The sequence below is a fragment of the Scylla paramamosain genome, chromosome 5 (assembly GCF_035594125.1).
Source record: "Scylla paramamosain isolate STU-SP2022 chromosome 5, ASM3559412v1, whole genome shotgun sequence".
Lineage (NCBI taxonomy): Eukaryota > Metazoa > Arthropoda > Malacostraca > Decapoda > Portunidae > Scylla > Scylla paramamosain.
In genome coordinates, this window is record NC_087155.1 from 6935524 (window position 1) to 6956589 (window position 21066).

The window sequence follows — 21066 nt, forward strand, 5'->3', positions numbered from 1 at the left end:
CTGAAGACAATCAGTTGGAAGAGTTGATGAAATGAAAAGCTTTTGATTCCACCCTATCTAAAAGAGCAGTGTGAGTGGAACCGCCCCAGACATGTGAAGCATACTCCATACATGGATGGATAAAGCCCCTGTATAGAGTTAGCAGATGGAAGGGTGAGAAAAACTGGTGGAGACATCTCAGAATGCCTAACTTCATAGGAGCTGTTTTAGCTAGAGATGAAATGTGAAGTTTAAAGTTTAGATTCTAAGTAAAGGACAGACTGAGGATGTTAGATGTAGAAGAGGAGGACAGTTGAGTGTCATTGAAGAAGAGGGGATAGTTGTCTGGAAGGTTGTGTTGAGTTGATAGATGGAGGAATTGAATTTTTGAGGCACTGAACAATACTAAGTTTGCTCTGCTTCAATCAGATATTTTAGAGATCAAAAGTCAGACATTTTGTGGGTTCCCTGTGTAAAATGTTTACTTCCTGAAGGGTTGGACATCTATGAAAAGACATGTAAAAGTGCCGGATGGTATAATCAGAGTAGGAGTGGATAGGACAATTTTGGTTTAGAAGATCATTGATGAATAATAGGAAGAGAGTGGGTGACAGGACATAATCCTGAGGAACACCACTGTTAATAGATTTAGAACAGTGACTGTCTACCACAGCAACAATAAAATGGTCAGAAGGGAAACTTGAGATGAAGTTACAGAGAGAAGGATAGAAGCCATAGGAGGGTAGTTTGGAAATCAAAGCTTTGTACCAGACTCTATCAAAAACTTTTGATATGTCTAAGGCTTCAGCAAGTTTCACCAGAATCTCTGAAAGAGGATGACCAAGACTCAGTAAGGAAAGCCAGAAAATCACCAGTAGAACAGCCTTGATAGAATCCATACTGGCAATCAGATAGAAGGTTGGGAAGTGATAGATGTTTAAGAATCTTCCTAATGAGGATAGATTAAAACATTTTAGATAGGCAAGAGATTAAAGCAATAGGACGGTAGTTTGAAGGATTAGAATGGTCATCCTTTTTAGGAATGGCCTGAATGTAGGCAAACTTCCAGCAAGAAGGAAAGGTAGATGTTGACAGACGGAGTTGAAAGAGTTTGACTAGGCAAGTGCAAGCATGGAGGCAGAGAACAATAGGAGGGACCCCATCAGGTCCATAAGCCTTCTGAGGGTTTAAGCCAGCAAAGGCATGGAAAACATCATTGTGAAGAATTTTAATAGGTAGCATGAAGTAGTCAGAGGATGGAGGAGAGGGAGGAACAACCCCCGAATCATCCAAGGTAGATTTTTTAATGAAGGTTTGAAGAGTTCAGCTTTAGAGATAGATGAGATAGCAGTGGTGCTATCTGGTGCAAATAAAGAAGGGAAAGAAGAAGAAGCAAAGTTATTGGAGATGCTTTTGGTTAGGTGCCTGAAGTCATGAGGGGAGTTAGATCTTGAAAGATTTTAACACCAGTTAACACTTTCTATTAATAAAGGAGTTTTTGGCTAATTGGAGAACAAACTTGGCATGGTTCCAGGCAGAAATATAAAGCACATGAGATTCTGGTAATAGAAGGCTCAAGTACCTTTTGTGGGTCACCTCTCTATCATGTATAGCATGATAGTTAACCCCTAAAAGGCAGTGATTGTCTATTTAAGCGCAAGCCAGCAGGTAGGTCAAGGCAGTGATCATCTATTTAGGCATGATTTTTCATGTCCAGAATTTTGAATTCAGACATCTCATTTTCTTCTCAGATGTTCTAGAGACATGTGGTAACTAAATCGCTAGGGAGACGACTGATTCTCTCCTGGCATAAAGATCTCAATCGTGATTTATGGAGCTATGGAGGAGGTGTCTGGCTGCTCATTTGACACGCCGGTGGAATGGGTGCTTCCTATGTGTTTTTCCACCCAAATGCCACAGTACAGCAGCTCTGAGATCTTTGTGTGTGTGTGTGTTATTATTATTATTATTATTATTATTATTATTATTATTATTATTATTATTATTATTATTATTATTATTATTATTACTATCTCTCTCTCTCTCTCTCTCTCTCTCTCTCTCTCTCTCTCTCTCTCTCTCTCTCTCTCTCTGTCTCTCTCATCAGCTTTCTTGTGTGTTTCTTTTCTTCTTGTCTTCTTTTTCCTTGTCATCTTGTACTTTCACACCTTTCTATTTATTCTTTACTCTTGCTGTTGTAGCCACATACATGCAAGTTGCCCTTCTAACACATCTCATTTTCCTTGAAATACAGTTCCTCCTGTTTTTTCAAATTAACTGTTCTAAACATTTCTTCTCTCTCTCTCTCTCTCTCTCTCTCTCTCTCTCTCTCTCTCTCTCTCTCTCTCTCTCTCTCTCTCTCTCTCTCTCTCTCTCTCTCTCTCTCTCTCTCTCATATCTTTCTTGCTATAAATATGGAGAAAGGTCTGAGAAGGAGGTCAGAGGGGAAAAGACAAGAAAGACAGATAAGGGGAACAGATAATGAATGGGTCAGTGGGGGTTGACACACCAGCAAAGAGACAGACAGTTCTTTATTTCTTTATTATTATTATTATTATTATTATTATGAGAGAGAGAGAGAGAGAGAGAGAGAGAGAGAGAGAGAGAGAGAGAGAGAGAGAGAGAGAGAGAGAGAACAATGTTTGGAATAGTAACCATTTGAAGAAACAGGAAGCACTGTATTTCAAGGAAAACAAGCTGTGTTAAGGTGGCTTTCCACCAGTGTGCAGCACAGTGCGGCACTGTGCTGCACACTGTACAGAACAAATGTATGTTTCGGTGGAAACGGACAAGCGAACAGCAACAAATTGTACGCGAACATTTGAGAAAAGTGCGCGCACAGCTGCGAACATTGTGTGCGCGTACTCAACTTTTCAGTGTACACGCTCTAACATACAGGATTACTTTGTGCGCGCAGTCAGTCTTGCTACCGCTACAGGAGAGAAAACATTGGTGTGTTCGCGCACAATGGAGTGGACAAATGATAAAATCATTAAGTTTATTCAGGCCATTGAAACGCGCCCAACGCTCTGGGACCCTTCAGACATAGATTATAAAAACAAGAACAAAAAACATGATGCAACTAAGGAATTGGGTGAAGAATTTAATTGTGATTCAACTGAAGTAATGCGGAAATGGAAGATCATTCTTGCTCAGTTCCGCAGAGAGCGCAAGAAAATTGTAGAATCTAAAACTTCAGGTTTTAGATTCTGAGTGGATTTTTAAATCCACTCAGAGGATCTACTTTTAATTCTTCTAAAAATCTTTCCGTTTCTTCCTCTCGTCGTTTTAAGAAGGGTCTCACCCAACATTTAGGCTTTGCTCTTCTTTTCTTTTTCAGCAAACTGCATACCACAACACAGGCTGCACCACAAAGCGCTACCTCTTCCTGTCCGTCCATATTGCTAACTAACTAAATCACTGAGGACAAACTGTGCTTAACTTTTGTATTCGCACAGTTCAGCACAAGTGTTGCAATGTTCGCGTACAAAAGTTGTGTACATTTAGTCGGTGGACACGTGGTCAACAAGGGGTGTTCTTTTGTATGTGCACAGGAAAAGTTCTGCACAAAAAGTGCGTAACAATTTGTGCAGAACACGGCTTTGGTGGAATGGCACCTTTAGAATAGCAAGTTGTGTGTATGTGGCTACAACAGCAAAAGGAATATAAATACACATCTTTTCACCAGGAACATCTCCCTGCTGCCTGGAGCCTTCCTGCAGCACAGTGCATCATAGTTGCCAGAAATCTTTTCTTCGTTTTTTTTCCGTAGATTTTGCTCCAGCCCCCACACAGAAAATAAAAGTTTATTTTCATTATCTCTAATACTAAAATATCATGCAAGAATAAGTAGACATGTAGTATCTTTTCATATTAAAAACTCTGTTTTACCCCACATTTGGAGACCATCAAGTTACACCCCACTGTTTAAGGGACAAACCAAAGTTTGGAAGGTTTAAGTCGATTAAAGGAGTGAGGAATGTACGCCTCCATGTCAGATACTATCACCTCTGTTATGTGCTTGGCACACAGAGATGGGTCTCTGACATGGAAGTAGTAGTCATTGCAAGGAAAATCAGCAAAATACCTCCTCTGGTCTCCCCAATTAGCAGAGGCAAAATACCAGAGGCACCTCTGCTTTGGGGGATCCTGAGGAGGGATTAGAGTGATTGGACAAGATATAGATATGAGATTGTGATCGGAAGAGCCTATGGAGAAAATAGAGTAACAGCATAAGCAGAAGGATTAGAGGTTAGGAAAAAGTCAAGAATGTTTGTGTATCTAAAAGATGGTCAGGAATATGAGTAGGGTGTTGCACCAGTTGTTCTAGGTCATGAATGATAGCAAAGTTAAAGACTATTTCACCAGAATGGTCAGTGAAGGGAGAGCCAAAGCTGGTGGTGAACATTGAAGTTTCCTAGAATGGAGATCTCTGCAAATGGGAAGAGTCAGAATGTGCTCTGCTTTGGAAGTTAAGTAGTCAAAGAATTTCTTATAGTCAGAGGAGTTAAGTGAGAGGTATACAGCACAGATAAATTTAGTTTGAGAGTGACTCTGTAGTCGTAGCCAGATGGTGGAAAACTTGGAAGATACAGGAGCATGGACACAAGAGTAGGTTAAGTTGTTGTGCACATAGACGCAACATATCAGCTTTGGAATGAAAATGAGTATTGAGAAAGTTGGAGGGAACAGAAAAGGGCTACTGTCAGTTGCCTCAGACACCTGTGTTTCAGTGAGGAAAATAAAAGGATTAGAGGAGAGGTGGTGTTCTACAGATTGAAAATTAGATCTAAGGCTGTGAATGTTGCAGAAGTTAATGAAGAAAAAGTTGAGGAGTGTGTCAAGACAGTTAGGGTTGATACCAGGAGAGCAATCTGAACTGGAAACTTTTGTGGTCCCCTTCCCAGATGTGGATTCTGAGGCTGGTGTAGGAGTTGCCATAATAATTTTGAATTTTGAGTGAAGGGTGTATGTGTGAAGGAAGAGAGTTGTATTTAGAGTGCAAGCTGTGTCTGCCCCCTTGTGTTGTGAGACACAGAGGGAAATGTTCAGTGAGGTCACAGTTGGGTTTAATGATAAGTTCACAGCACTCCCTGATCCAGTGCTTTAGACCTCACTGGGAGTAATTATTGTTTTGGCATGTGCCTACTGCCTCCTCCTGTGACTTGTCTGATATATCTACCAATCTTGATTATGTGATGATTGAAAAGAAAAAGACTTGTATGCCCCTGGTCTTATACCAAGCACTGAAACATGTTTTGCACCAGAATGTAGTATATCAGTATTAGTGAACAGTAAATAATGTATGTGATGTTAAAGTTAAGGACTACCTTCTCTGGTCTAGACCTAGACACCTGAGTACAGTGAGAGGGGGAAGAAAGAGAGGGAGAGGTTTGAGAGATGTGCAGCATGAGTGGAGGAATTGCATTCTTGTTATTGTTGTTGACTGGCTGGTAGATAAGATGGCCTTCCTTTTCATATATACAGTACTTTATTTATAGTACAATACTAGGCATTTGTCATAGGTTGCTGCACTTCTCTTCTGTCTGTACAAATAGCTGAATTCTGTCTTGTAAACTGGATCTTATTCACTTTATGAGAAATTTGTCTGGGCACCTGAAAGAATCTAATATATAAATTTTTGATATAGCAAGGCTTTACTGTATTTTGCAATTTTTCTTTTATAAGAATACTTTTATCTTGTCTGTTGGTAATCTGGATTTACTCCTTCATCAGCAGCTGTAGCATCTTTCAATCTGTATTGTTATTCATCCCCAATACATTGTCCTGAGGTATATAAGGAAATCATAGTACTAAAGATCAATAAATTTGCAGCATTTTTATTGCCTGAAGCAAAAGTATTTGATATAATTAATTACATTTTCATTTTACCACTGCAGAGCTGCAGCGGTCCATATTGAGTCATTTAGTGGCCTTTCTGATAAGGAGGGAGAAGAATTATACAATCAGCTTCAAAAGAGGGCCTATGAATTTGCACAAAGTGGAATGGTTGTTATGTTGGAGCTTTGTCAACATACTCAGGTAAGAAAGAGATAAAAAGAAAACTTGATTGTGATATGGTATTTTAAATTTGTCCTCCAGTAATGTGTTTCTTTATATATCAATCATGTATTTTGCCATGATAAATGTGATGGGTGCAACAGTATGAATTCTGGTGAAAATGAAAGACTGAGTACTGCAGTATATGAGAAAGGATGAATGAAGATTATGAGAACAAGAGCATACAAGAACATCAGTAGTCTAAATGGAGACTCTTCCTTCAAAGCCATCATCTTCATGAAATTCTTTGAAACAAGTGTGAGAGATAAACAGACCAGCCCCTCCCACACCTCACATTCACTTTCCCTCATCCATTCCACCACTTATAAATTTTAATATGGGTTTCTTATTTCCTGTCTTTGCTTTTGAATTTTTGTTTTTTTAGGAAATGTTTTTCTTGTTTTCTTCAGAATTACTTGAGCGAACATGCAAGGCCTTATACTGACAGCATTTATGATGAGATGGTGGCAGAACAGGAGTCTCGAAGGAGGGCTGATCAGAAAGCTGAGGAGGAAATTCAGAGGCAAAGAGAATTACAAGAAGAGGCACATCGTAGCACAATGCAAGAGGAGGTTGCAAGGTGGGTAAATTAGACGTGTCTTGTTGGAGCAAAGAAATAGAAATTCATGGATATTTCACCTCTAAATAAATTTTTGGATTATTTATCAATTTATTTGTTATGCTTGACCATTCTTGCCAAAGGTATTTTAGTTTTTCTTATCACAACTGATAATGTATATTAAAAAAAAAAAGATAATAATAGAGATGTAAGGCTTCAGATGTGATGTACAATACATCACTAGAATTATTTTTTAGAATCAGCAGAAACACCACAATAGACTTGAAGTATGATGATAATAATGCTACTTTAATTTTCATCATGTTTTCTATTGTTATAGCTGTCACATGGTATATTGTAAGATAATGATTTTCATGAGCTGCATGGCTGCTTTTCAGTCAGTTTATGAAAAGAAGTGTCATGAAGTGTAAAAGAGTAATTTTTCTCATATACCACACAAGGCTAGGTGTGCATGAACAACTCTGGTGGCTGTAATGCTTCATGAAGTGACTTCTGTGGATCAGTAATAGAATCAGAGAACACACATGAATGATTTCTATGGCTCAGCTGCTATTATTGGGTGAAAGATGGTAATTAAATCATTATATGTTACCACTGTGAAACTATATTGTATTAGTGCTAAGATATCTAAAAAAAAAACTTATTGGAATATGATCCCAGGTCTCTCTTTGTTATATATGACACCTCGATGTCCTGTGGCTTAAAACTAGATGCATTTTTTTCTTTTCTTTTTCTTACAAGAGAGCACAAACTCATACTACCGTAATTGGATTCATATTGAAACTGTTGAAGTGATGGGGGTATGGCTGCCACAAAAAGACTGTTCATGTGTGATCACAAAAGGAAATTGTGGGGACACAAATGTTATACACCCGTTTCCAAGTTTTGCGCTTGCTTTCTTCCCAAAGTATAGCACTAAACTAGAGGATCGTGAGACTCAGTGCATTGAAAACACTGAAAAGCACTTTTTCATTCCAGCCCATGAAGAAGCTGACTTTTTTTCTTCACTCTACTCCCTTTTCTCAAAGTACAGTACCTGTGTGTGTGTGTGTGTGTGTGTGTGTGCGTGTGTGTGTGTGTGTGTGTGTGTGTGTGTGTGTGTGTGTGTGTGTGTGTGTGTGTATTTACCTAGTTGTATTTACGTAGTTGTAATTTACAGGGCCTGAGTTATGCTCGTGTGGTTTTGTCTCCATATCTACACTTGTCCAGCTTTTCCTTAAGTTGTGCACACTCATTGCTGATGCTATCTCCTCTCTTAACTTCCAAATTTCTATATTTCTCTGTGGGAAACTATATTTCTTATGTTACTTAAGCATCTTCCTTTTCTTAGTTTTTTGCTGTGTCCTGTGAATCTGGTATTTCCTTCTCTCAGCAGTAGTTTCTCATTATCAATTTCTTCCACTCCATTCCACAAAATATACATTAAATTTCCCCTTTCTCTTTGTTCCAATGTTGGCAGATTTATTTCCTTTAACCTGCCTTCATCTGTTAATTCTTCCATTTCTGGAACCATCTTCATTGCCATCCTTTGTATCATATGTATCATATGTTTCTTCTTGAGGGGAGACCACATTGATTCAGCATATTCCATCATCATCATCATCATCATCATCATCTTTTTCGTTTAATGTCCGCATTTTCCCATTAGGGTGGGGTTGGATGGATGATGACTGCTTTCCACAACTGGCGATCTTGTGCCATGTGTTCTATTCTCAACAAATTCATATCCTCTTTCACACACTTCCTCCGCTTTTTTCTTTGGCTTTCCCACCGGCCGTCGGCCTCCAACCCTCACCTCCTCCACCTTGCTCAACATCCCTCCCTCCGCCCTTCTCATGTATCTGAACCATCTCAGTCTTCTCTTCCTTAGCTCAACGGATAGGTCTTCAATTCCACACATCTCCGTCACCTCGCTGCTAGACCTCCTGTCTTGCCATCTCACTCCTGCCATGTATCTCAGCATCCTGCAGTCACAGCTATGTAGAATATCCATCAGTCTGTTTGTCAGTGACCATGTTTCTGCTCCACACAGAAGAGCAGATCTGACACAAGCTCTGTACTCGTATACCCTTCCCCTGATCCTCAGTTTTATGCTGTGGTTCACCAATAAACTGGCACTTTCTTGCCATCCTCCCCATGCAGCTGCTAGTCTCGCCCTTACTGCTTTCTCTACACCCGCTTCACAGTCCAACATATCTCCCAAGTAGAAGAACTGTTGTACCTCCTCCAACACACCTCCATTTACCTCCAATCCGACATCCTTGTCATCACTGCCACCACCACCCTCTTCCTCCCGCACACATCTTGGGCATACAAAGTTTTGCGTCCCTCTGAGATTCCTCAGATCATTGTTGGTGACACCATTTATTACACCTAGTACACAACACTGAGTTTGTTCCCACTCCTCTTCCACAACATCCACATGGCCATTTTTCTGACTGAATTCTTTCTCTAGCTTCATTTCTGGTCATCATTAGTTTTGTCTTTTCCATGTTTATTTTCAGTCCCCTCTGCTCCATCCCCTCCTTCCACCTATTAAACATGTCAGTCACTTCTTCCCTTGATTCTGCTGTCAATACCAAATCATCGGCATAGAGTAGCTCCCACGGGCCATCTCCTCTTGCCAGTTTAGTAGCTTCCTCCATTACTGTGATAAGGAGTAGTGGACTAAGAGCTGATCCCTGGTGTACTCCCGCTCTTATGTCAAAGTCCCTTGATGTTTCTGCCAATGTTTTCACCCTTGATCTTCATTCCACATACAGAGACATGACTGCAGTCACGAGCCTTTCAGGTACTTTTTGTCTCCTTATTGCCCACTCAATTGCTTTCCTTGGCGCTCTGTCAGATGCCTTCTCTAGATCAACAAACTTCTGAAAATTTCTGAAAAATCTTTTCTACATGCTTCTCTGACTTGACTATCCTGTATAATCACTCTCAGATCTTTTTCTTCTTGTATTTTTATTATTTCTTCATTTCCCATTCTATACGTTCTTTTTGGTCTCTTCACTTTTTTCCTTTTTCCATTACATGAAATTTTTTCACATTAAATTCCATCTCCCATTTCTTACTCCAATCCCAGATTTTATTCAGATCCTCTTGTAGAATTTCAGTCTTTGTTTGTTTTTTATATGTCTATAATTTTGCATTGTCTGCAAACAAACTCATGCAACTCTTTATTCTTTCAGGCATATCATTTATGTAGATCAGGAAAAGTATTTGTGCCAGCACTAATCCTTGTGGTACTCCATTATCTACTTTTCTCCATTTTGATTTTACATCTTTTAGTACTGTTTTCATTTCTCTCCCTGTTAAATAGCTTTCCATCTAGTTTATTATTTTTCCATTTAATCCTCCTACATTTTCTAACTTCCATAGTAGCCTGTCGTGGGGAACTTTGTCAAATTTTTATTTTTTTATTTATTTATTTATTTATTTATTTATTTATTTATTTATTTATTTTTTTTAGATCTAAATACATACAGTCTACATATCCATCCCTCACCTGTGTTATGTCTGTCACTCTTGAATAGAAGCTCATCAGATTTGTTACACATGATTGCTTTTGTCTAAAGCCATACTGTTTTTCTGATTATTATATCACATTTTTCTAGAAATTTTGTCCAATACTTCTATCACTATTTCACAGATCTTGCATAATATGCTTAATATGCCCTATAGTTTAGTGGTTCTTCTTTCTTTCCACTTTTATAAAGTGGCACTCTGTCTGCTCTCTTCTATTCCTTAGGCACTCTTCCAGTTGATAATGAGCACTTTATTATGTCATATACTGGTTCAATTAACTGTTTCCTGCACTCTTTTAAAATGAAACCTGATACTCTATCTGGTCCTGTTGCTTTTCTCTCTTGCAGTTCCTCCATAATTTTATAAACTTTTTCATTGATTACTTTAATTACCCACATTTGTTTTTTTGTCTTCTCATCTTGTGGTTCTTTAAAATTCAGATTCTTCTGTGAATACTTACTGAAACTTTTTGTTTCACCAATTCACTCATGTCTTTCAGGTCTTCATATGTTTCATTTCCACCCTTCAACCTTTCTAGTTTTTCTTTTAGTTTAATTTTTCCATTTAGAACAGTCTTGGTTCATCCTTGCACATTTTATTTCTTTTTTCATATCCTTTCTCTTCCTCTCTTCTCATTTTCACATATTCATTTCTTGCTATCTTAAAGTCTTCTTTACTTTTTTTTGGTTTTGATTTCTTTTCATTTTTATCCATGCTTCATCTCTTTTTTTTCTTTGCTCTTGCACATCTTGTGTTGAACCACTCTTGTTTTCCTTTTTCTTTAGATTTGTATTGTGGGACATTTATTCACTCCTGTCTCATACGAGACAGTATAAAAATGTCATACTTACCTTGCACATCATTTGCTCTTTTCAGTTTTTCCCACGTCATTTCTTCACAGAATCTCTTAAGATCATCCATATTTGCTTTCCCATAGTTTCTCCTATTTTCTTTGAATGATTTATCCTCTTCACTGACATCATTATCAGTCTCTATTTCTATCATTACATGGTCACTTTTCCCCATGTGGCAGACATGTCTTAATTCTTTAGTTAGGTCAATTCCTTTTGTCAATATTAGGTCATGTCTTGTTAGTTCGTCATCTTCCCTAGATCTTGTATTTTCAGTCACCCATTGTATGATTGTATTTTCCATAGTCTGCTTCAGAAATCTTTCTCCCCATGCAGTCTCATTTCCTTCTGCCTCGAATGTTTCCAATTTATTTCTCTGCAATTGAAGTCGCCAACCAATAGTACTCTTATTACTTTTGATTAATTTACTCAAACACTGAATGGTATCTTCTATTATTTTCTCATAGTCTTCCTTGCTTCAAGAATTTGTTTTGGGTAGTACATAGGTTGTTATTACAGTCAGTATTTCTCCATTATTATCCTCCAAGTTAACACTCACTATTTCTGCTTTTCCTTCCCCATATTTCACTATTTTCTCTTCACCTCATTTCTTGTCATCTTTACACCTCCCCTTCCTTTACCAATCCTGTCTCTTCTCCACATATTGTAGTCATTGTTAAATCAGATTTTTCTCCTTTTAGCTTTGTTTCCATTAGACACATCACCTTCGGATTCTTTTCTTTTAAATAGTCTTGTAATTCCAGTGTTTTGTGTAACAGGCAGTCTATGTTGGTATACATCACATTTAGTCCTTCATTTTAACTATTTTTCTCTATTTTATTTTCATTGATTCCTTTTCCTTTATGTACCATTTCTTCACTCTCTTCCAAAACTCTCAAAAAAATAATTTAGTCTTTTCTTCTGTTCTTGATTAATTTTTCTCTCTAGCTTCTTCATACATATCTTTCAGTTTTTTCTGTTCTTCATTTCTGTTTTTCTTAATTTATATATCTTTGCAATCTTTTACTTCTCTTAGTTTGGATGTTCTTTCTAGAATCTCTTTTGCTGCTTGTTGTGATTTTAGTCTTATTTTCATGAGTCTTATTTTGCCTTCCAGATAAGGTCCAAGTTGAACAACAACTACTTCCTTGAATTTAGCATCATCTTCATTATTTAGTTTCTTCAACAAATGCTTCACTGTTTTTGTTTCTTCTTTATCTCTTTTCAGTTTGTATATTATATTTTTCTTCTTTATTCCATAAACTATAACACTTCTTATTTGCTGCATCTCGTACCAGATCCTCATTGTTTTTTAATGCCTTCACCACTTCCTTTTCTACATTTTCATTTTTCTTTCTGTTGCTTTTTAATTATTTCCTTAAAGTCAACATTTACTTTTTCATTTTTGCTTTTCCAGCCTTTCATTTCATCTATGACTTCCTCTCTCACCCTTTTCTCACCCTTCATTAGTTCTGCTATGAAATTTTTATTTTATTTCATCACTTTCTTTGTGTTGTCTTGTAATTCCTTATTTTTCTTAATAATATGGTGTTCTCTCACTCTCATTTCCTCCAGTTCAGTTTTCAGTTTGAATATTTCACCATCTTTTCCAAGGTTCTTCTCCAGTTTGTCCTGAAAGGTTTTTGCTACTTCCTTCTCCTTTTTCTGCTGATCTGTGTCACTTTCCACTTTCCTTAGTCTCATTTTCAGAAACCATATCTCACTTTCATATCAGTCATTTTCATTAAATCCATCAGAGTTCTCTCCACTTTGTTGGAGTCTGATAATAAGTTGGCCATCTTTGCTTTGAAACTTGGGCCCAGTAGGCTGGATCCCTGAAAGCTACAATACTGTTTCCTGACCTATGGGACTGAACTCACTCAGGCCCTACAAACCACATCTCTAGGTATTTCTGATGATGATGTTCTCTTCCAGGTCCTGTGTGTGTGTGTGTGTGTGTGTGTGTGTGTGTGTGTTGTCCTTACATCTTGTGTGATGCAGCACTGTGGCCATGCAGTACCATCACATTTAAAGCCATATATTCACCTAGTTGTATTTACCTTGTTGTATTGTACAGGTCATGAGCCAAAGCTCATTTTGTCCTCTCTCCATATCCATATTTATCCAATTTCTCTTTAAACATGTGTACACTGTTTGCTGCAACCACTTCTTCCTTCAAATCATACCAGATTTCAGTAGTTTGATATGGGAAGCTGTATTTCTTGATGTCATTTGAACATCCACTCTTCTTTATTTTCTTCCCATGCCCCCTTTTACTTCTTTCTCCCTCCTCTATCTGTAGTATCAAGTCACTTGTCTATTCTTTCTGTATTGTTTAATTTGTACATTGTTATCAGTGCTCCTCTTTCTCTTCTCTCTTCTAGTGTTGGTAAAGCCATCTTTTCAAGTTTTTCTTCATAGCTTAAGTCTTTCGATTCTGTTACCATCTTTGTCGTTATCCTCTGTATTCTTTCCAGTTTCCGTGTATCTTTTATTTCTACATGGAGCCCAAACTACTGTTATGTATTCAAATTTAGGACATATCATGCTTGTCATAATTTTTTTCATTTCTTTATCCAGATAGTTAAACACCACCCTAATGTTTGTTAACAAGCTTTATGTAGAGCTGAATATCCTGTTTATGTGCCTTTCAGGTGATAGTGTGTCATGAATTATTACTCCCAAATCTTTTTCTTCATTACTCTTCATTATTATTTCTCCTCCCATTTTGTAATTCATGAAGGTCTCGTTTTACTTTTTTCTATTTCCAACACATGGCATTTCCTGGCATTGAATTCTAGTTTCCATCTTTAGCTCCATGCATGTATCTTGTCAATATCCTTTTGTAACTCCTTACAGTCATTTTCATCCTTTATTATTTTCATTATTTTTGCATCATCAGTGTGTGTGTGTGTGTAATGCTGCCCTCCTTGTCTTCTAACTGTGTTTTAAATGACCCACTGACACGTAAATCTAATAACTCATTTGGGTAAGGAGTACCAAATTAATATGTCAACTGACTAGGTGGGAACACAGATATCAGTCACTCAAAAGGGAAATTATTAAAAACAACCCCAGGAATTATTGTTGCCCCTGCCACTAAATTTTTCCACATTCCTTGATTGATTTCACTGATGGGATAATAGATCACAAAGTTATATAACAAGGGAAAGAGAGGGAATTAAATGTTACTGAGGCAATTTGCAAGCGAGACTGTGAGGGGACACGCTGGTGTGCCACAGGTGGGCAGACAAAGCCCCGTTGTGCCTTGTGACACCATTCTCCACTCACCTCCCTTTTGTCTTATTGGTAAAATGCCTTGAATTTAAATTTATAATAGTGTGTGACTATATATATATATGTGTTAGGGAAGACAGTGACAACAACTTGAGAGTGAAGTGAAGTGTGATAAAGTAATTATAAGTGAAATAATGATATGTATGTGTTGGCCTCCCTCATGGTGGCAGACAAAGCCCTGCTGTGCCCTGTGATGCCACTCTCCACTCACCTCCCCTCTGTCTTACAGGATGTAAATAATAAGTTGAGTGCATTCTGTAGGTTATGTTAAATGGGCACAGTCAAAAGGAGTAAGGTTAGTATGCCTTGGTGGTTGAGTGTGGTAAAGTAGCATGTGTCATGGTACCTTGATTCCTTGCCTCGTGGTCATGTAATGGCGGTCGTGGTACCTTGGGTCTAGGTGGTGAGAGATGGTCTCTCAACTTCTCTCATTGAAGTTATGACATTTGGGGAGAGTTCCAAATGAATTTGCATTGTGAATCAGATGTGTAGAACATGACAGATGGTCATTCGACCACTGCCCTTTAACCTTTGGCCTGAGGTGGTGGGAAATATTCTAAATTGGATTTTTGGAGGCAAGAGTTGCTATCATTAGTGTGGAAGTGTGTAGTGAAATTTTAATGTTAAATTCTCTGTTCTTGTTCCCTAAAGTTCATATGAATTGAATTGTGAATTAACCATGGTGAAATAATAACTGAATAAATTTTGTTTGTTTTGTGAGAAGGTGAGCTGTCATTCTTCTTTACAGTTGCACCCACCCCTTTTGTTAAAAAAAAAATTAACTGCGCCTGTAAATTTGATCCTCCGAAGAGACATCAGTGCCTATAAACAAAATAAGGGTAACGCTACCAGATAATTATTTTTAATGCTCAGACATGCTACTAAGTAACCAGAGGTAAAGAATTCAAGGTAAGGTAAAGAAATATCATTATAGAACCTGTTCTATATTTATTAAATAAAGAGTTAAAAGGTAAAAAAATTTAAAAGTAAAAGTTAATGAAAACTAAAACCAAAACTGAACAAAGATTGCCACGTACCCCAGCACCACGTGTGTGTATTTTCCTAGTTGTATTTACCTAGTTGTATTGTACAGGGCACAAGCCAAAGCTCATTTTGTCCTGTCTCCATAACCATATTTATCCAGTTTTTCTTTAAACATGTGTACACTTTGCCAAAACCACCTCTTCCTTCAGATCATTCCAGATTTCAGTAGTTTGATACAGAAAGCTGTATTCCTTGATGTCACTCAAACATCCACTCTTCTTTATTTTCTTCCCATGCCCCCCCTCTCTCTCTCTCTCTCTCTCTCTCTCTCTCTCTCTCTCTCTCTCTCTCTCTCTCTCTCTCTCTCTCTCTCTCTCTCTCTCTCTCTCTCTCTCTCTCTCTCTCTCTCTCTCTCTCTCTCTCTCTCTCTCTCTCTCTCTCTCTCTCTCTCTCTCCTCCATCTGTGATATCAAGTCATTTCTGTCTCTTCTTTTTATATTGTTTACTAATTTGTACATTGCTATCAGGTCTCCTCTTTCTCTTCTCTCTTGTAGTGTTGGTAATCCCATCTCTTCAAGTCTTTCTTCACAGCTCAAATCTTTCAATTCTTTTTTTTTTTTTTTTTTTTTTTTTTTTTATGTAGGAAGGATACTGGCCAAGGGCAACAAAAATCTAATAAAAAAAAAATGCCCACTGAAATGCCAGTCCCTAAAAGGGTCAAAGCAGTGGTCAAAAATTGGTGGATAAGTGTCTTGAAACCTCCCTCTTGAAGGAATTCAAGTCATAGGAAGGTGGAAATACAGAAGCAGGCAAGGAGTTCCAGAGTTTACCAGAGAAAGGGATGAATGATTGAGAACACTGGTTAACTCTTGCGTTAGAGAGGTGGACAGAATAGGAGTGAGAGAAAGAAGAAAGTCTTGTGCAGCGAGGCCGCGGAAGGAGGGGAGGCATGCAGTTAGCAAGATCAGAAGAGCAGTTAGCATGAAAATAGCGGTAGAAGACAGCTAGAGATGCAACACTGCGGCGGTGAGAGAGAGGCTGAAGACAGTCAGTTAGAGGAGAGGAGTTGATGAGACGAAAAGCTTTTGATTCCACCCTGTCTAGAACAGCAGTATGAGTGGAACTCCCCCAGACATGTGAAGCATACTCCATACATGGACGGATAAGGCCCTTGTACAGAGTTAGCAGCTGGGGGGGTGAGAAAAACTGGCGGAGACGTCTCAGAACACCTAACTTCATAGAAGCTGTTTTAGCTAGAGATGAGATGTGAAGTTTCCAGTTCAGATTATAAGTAAAGGACTGACCGAGGATGTTCAGTGTAGAAGAGGGGGACAGTTGAGTGTCATTGAAGAAGAGGGGATAGTTGTCTGGAAGGTTGTGTCGAGTTGATAGATGGAGGAATTGAGTTTTTGAGGCATTGAACAATACCAAGTTTGCTCTGCCCCAATCAGAAATTTTAGAAAGATCAGAAGTCAGGCGTTCTGTGGCTTCCCTGCGTGATATGTTTACCTCCTGAAGGGTTGGACGTCTATGAAAAGACGTGGAAAAGTGCAGGGTGGTATCATCAGCATAGGAGTGGATAGGACAAGAAGTTTGGTTTAGAAGATCATTAATGAATAATAAGAAGAGAGTGGGTGACAGGACAGAACCCTGAGGAACACCACTGTTAATAGATTTAGGAGAAGATCAGTGACCGTCTACCACAGCAGCAATAGAACGGTCAGAAAGGAAACTTGAGATGAAGTTACAGAGAGAAGGATAGAAACCGTAGGAGGGTAGTTTGGAAATCAAAGCTTTGTGCCAGACTCTATCAAAGGCTTTTGATATGTCCAAGGCAACAGCAAAAGTTTCACCAAAGTCTCTAAAAGAGGATGACCAAGACTCAGTAAGGAAAGCCAGAAGATCACCAGTAGAGCGGCCTTGACGGAACCCATACTGGCGATCAGATAGAAGGTTGTGAAGTGATAGATGTTTAAGAATCTTCCTGTTGAGGATAGATTCAAAAACTTTAGATAAGCAGGAAATTAAAGCAATAGGACGGTAGTTTGAGGGATTAGAGCGGTCACCCTTTTTAGGAACAGGTTGAATGTAGGCAAACTTCCAGCAAGAAGGAAAGGTAGATGTTGACAGACAGAGCTGAAAGAGTTTGACTAGGCAAGGTGCAAGCACGGAGGCACAGTTTCGGAGAACAATAGGAGGGACCCCATCAGGTCCATAAGCCTTCTGAGGGTTTAGGCCAGCGAGGGCATGGAAAACATCATTACGAAGAATTTTAATACGAGGCATGAAGTAGTCAGAGGGTGGAGGAGAGGGAGGAACAAGCCCAGAATCGTCCAAGGTAGAGTTTTTAGCAAAGGTTTGAGCAAAGAGTTCAGCTTTAGAAATAGATGTGATAGCAGTGGTGCCATCTGGTTGAAGTAGAGGAGGGAAAGAAGAAGAAGCAAAGTTATTGGAGATATTTTTGGCTAGATGCCAGAAATCACGAGGGGAGTTAGATCTTGAAAGGTTTTGACATTTTCTGTTAATGAAGGAGTTTTTGGCTAGTTGGAGAACAGACTTGGCATGGTTCTGGGCAGAAATATAAAGTGCATGAGATTCTGGTGAAGGAAGGCTTAAGTACCTTTTGTGGGCCACCTCTCTATCATGTATAGCACGAGAACAAGCTGTGTTAAACCAAGGTTTAGAAGGTTTAGGACGAGAAAAAGAGTGAGGAATGTACGCCTCCATGCCAGACACTATCACTTCTGTTGTGCGCTCAGCACACAAAGACGGGTCTCTGACACGGAAGCAGTAGTCATTCCAAGGAAAATCAGCAAAATACCGCCTCAGGTCCCCCCAACTAGCAGAGGCAAAACGCCAGAGGCACCTTCGCTTAGGGGGATCCTGAGGAGGGATTGGAGTGATAGGACAAGATAAAGATATGAGATTGTGATCGGAGGAGCCCAACGGAGAAGAAAGGGTGACAGCATAAGCAGAAGGATTAGAGGTCAGGAAAAGGTCAAGAATGTTGGGCGTATCTCCAAGACGGTCAGGAATACGAGTAGGGTGTTGCACCAATTGCTCTAGGTCATGGAGGATAGCAAAGTTGTAGGCTAGTTCACCAGGATGGTCAGTGAAGGGAGAGGAAAGCCAAAGCTGGTGGTGAACATTGAAGTCTCCAAGAATGGAGATCTCTGCAAAAGGGAAGAGGGTCAGAATGTGCTCCACTTTGGAAGTTAAGTAGTCAAAGAATTTCTTATAGTCAGAGGAGTTAGGAGAGAGGTATACAGCACAGATAAATTTAGTATGAGAATGACTCTGTAGTCGTAGCCAGATGGTGGAAAACTCGGAAGATTCAAGAGCGTGGGCACGAGAGCAGGTTAAGTCATTGCGCACATAAACGCAGCATCCAGCTTTGGATCGAAAATGAGGATAGAGAAAGTAGGAGGGAACAGAAAAGGGGCTACTGTCAGTTGCCTCAGACACCTGAGTTTCAGTGAGGAAAAGAAGATGAGGTTTAGAAGAGGAGAGGTGGTGTTCTACAGATTGAAAATTAGATCTTAGACCGCGAATGTTGCAGAAGTTAATGAAGAAAAAGTTGAGGGGGGTGTCAAGACACTTAGGGTCGTCGACGGAAAGGCAGTCCGACCTGGGGACATTTATGGTCCCCTCCCCAGATGGGGACTCCGAGGCTGGTGTAGGAGTCGCCATGATTTTAAAATTTTTTGAGTGAAGGGTGTGTGTGTTATTAGGTGCTTGTAGTTTTGTGTGGAGGAAGAGAGTTGTCTTTAGAGGGCAGGCTGTGACTACCCCCTTGTGTTGTGAGACACAAAGGGAAACGTTCAGTGAGGTCACAGCTGGGTTTAATGATAAGTTCACAGCACCCCCTGAACAGTGCTTTAGACCTCACTGGGAGTAATTATCGTTTCGGCAGGTGTCTACTGCCTCCTCCTTGTATACCATCTTTGTTGCTATCCTCTGTATTCTTCCCAGTCTCTGCATTTTGTAGGTTCATTCACCCACTGTCTCACTGTATTCACCATCATGGTATGCACAAGTTCTTCGCTCCATGACCTGACATTTTCTCTCACTTCCATCTCCTCCCAGTTAATTCCTTTAGTGTTGAAGTTGCCTACTAAGAGCACTTTGTTGTTACTTTTCCTTATCATTTCCTTGTTTCTAGTTGCATAATTTTATATCTATTGGTCTCGCATGCATTAGTTTTTGGTGGTATGTATCTCACAGTAACTTTCCTTTTTTTCATCTCCTTTGATCTTAATCACAACACTCAAAGTTTATGCCATTCCATCACCATATTTCACTTCCTCAACAACAATATATTTTACCAGTATCATCGCTCCTCCTCCTCCCTTTCCTTTTCTGTCTCACCTCCATGTGCTGTATCCTTCCTTTGCAAATCTCATCTTTATTTCCTCTTGTAGTTTGTTTAATTTCTGTTAAACATACCACGTCTGGTTTATTGTGTGTGTGTGTGTGTGTGTGTGTGTGTGTGTGTGTGTGTGTGTGTGTGTGTGTGTGTGTGTGTGTGTGTGTGTTCTCTTCCCCTTCCATTCCTCCCCCTTTCTTGTCCTCCTCCTGCCTCTCTCTCTCCCCCATCCCTGTCCCCTCCCCCTACCCTCCCTCTCACTTCCCTGTCCCCCTTCCCCATCCCTCCCAATTTCCTCCTTCCTTCCATTTATCCCACCCAGCCTTCCTCCTTCCATCTCTCTCTCTCTCTCTCTCTCTCTCTCTCTCTCTCTCTATCTCTCTCTCTCTCTCTCTCTCTCTCTCTCTCTCTCTCTCTCTCTCTCTCTCTCTCTCTCTCTCTCTCTCTCTCTCTCTCTCTCTCTCTCTCTCTCTCTCTCTCTCTCTCTCTCTCTCTCTCTCTCTCTCTCTCTGTGATTCATCTATGGGTGTCTGCTGGTCACCCAGCCAGCCGTTCCCCTATGGAAAGAACTCAGAGCTTGTAGTGACCAATCTTTGGGTAGGACTGAGACCACTGACACACCACACACAGGGACAGTGAGGTCACAACCCCTTGGGTTACATCCCGTACCTACTTGCTGCTAGGTGAACAGGGGCTACACATTAAGAGGCTTGCCCATTTCCCTCGCCACGTTTGGGATTCAAACTTGGGCCTTCTTGGTTGTGAGCTGAGCATGCTAAGCACTACACTGTGTGTGTGTGTGTGTGTGAGAGAGAGAGAGAGAGAGAGAGAGAGAGAGAGAGAGAGAGAGAGAGAGAGAGAGAGAGAGAGAGAGAGAGAGAGAGAACAGTCCTGATGATAGTTATAATAGAATGAGAATGAAAATGGGTGGAAAGAGCATAAATGCAGAGGGAACAGATGGAGGAAAAATTAAAAGGAGTAGAGGACAGGAAAAGAGAATACTTCCTCTCTCCCTCTAATTCTTCACTCACTCCTCACCCTTGGTGCTTATATTTATTCTTTCTACTTTCTCCCCATTATTACATCCTTTTCCTTAACCCTTCCTCCACTTCCATACCCCATGTATTCCTTCCCAGTTATATCCCTCCCCTTATTCATTTCCTCTCCATTGCTCTTTTGTCTTGTCTCAAACCTCCCTCCTTGTCACCTCCTCTCCCTCTTATCTGTGAGAGATAAGGGAAAAGGGAGTAATGCCTCTCTCTCTCCCCCTAATTTGTTCTATGTTATTTTTGCTTCATCCTTTCTTGCTCTTTCTCACTTATATAATTCCACTTTCATTCTCAATCAGTCTCATTCTATTTAGCAGTCCTCAGGATTGTTCTTACTTTCACATAGAGAGAGAGAGAGAGAGAGAGAGAGAGAGAGAG

The 21066-nt window shown here is 39.6% G+C and overlaps 1 protein-coding gene across 5 annotated transcripts in view; it reads left to right on the forward strand.

Annotated features, from left to right (window-relative positions):
- The window catches only part of LOC135100472 (eIF-2-alpha kinase GCN2-like), an 88103-nt gene that overhangs the window by 5070 nt on the left and 61967 nt on the right, over positions 1 to 21066 (forward strand). For all 5 annotated transcript variants that reach the window (XR_010268721.1, XM_064003413.1, XM_064003410.1 and 2 more), the window contains exons 4-5: positions 5880 to 6021; positions 6450 to 6619. Coding sequence is in view for 4 of the 5 variants with exons in the window: in XM_064003413.1 (XP_063859483.1) it covers positions 5880 to 6021; positions 6450 to 6619 (312 nt within the window). In the remaining variant the exon portion in view is untranslated. The remainder of the gene's footprint in view (positions 1 to 5879; positions 6022 to 6449; positions 6620 to 21066) is intronic.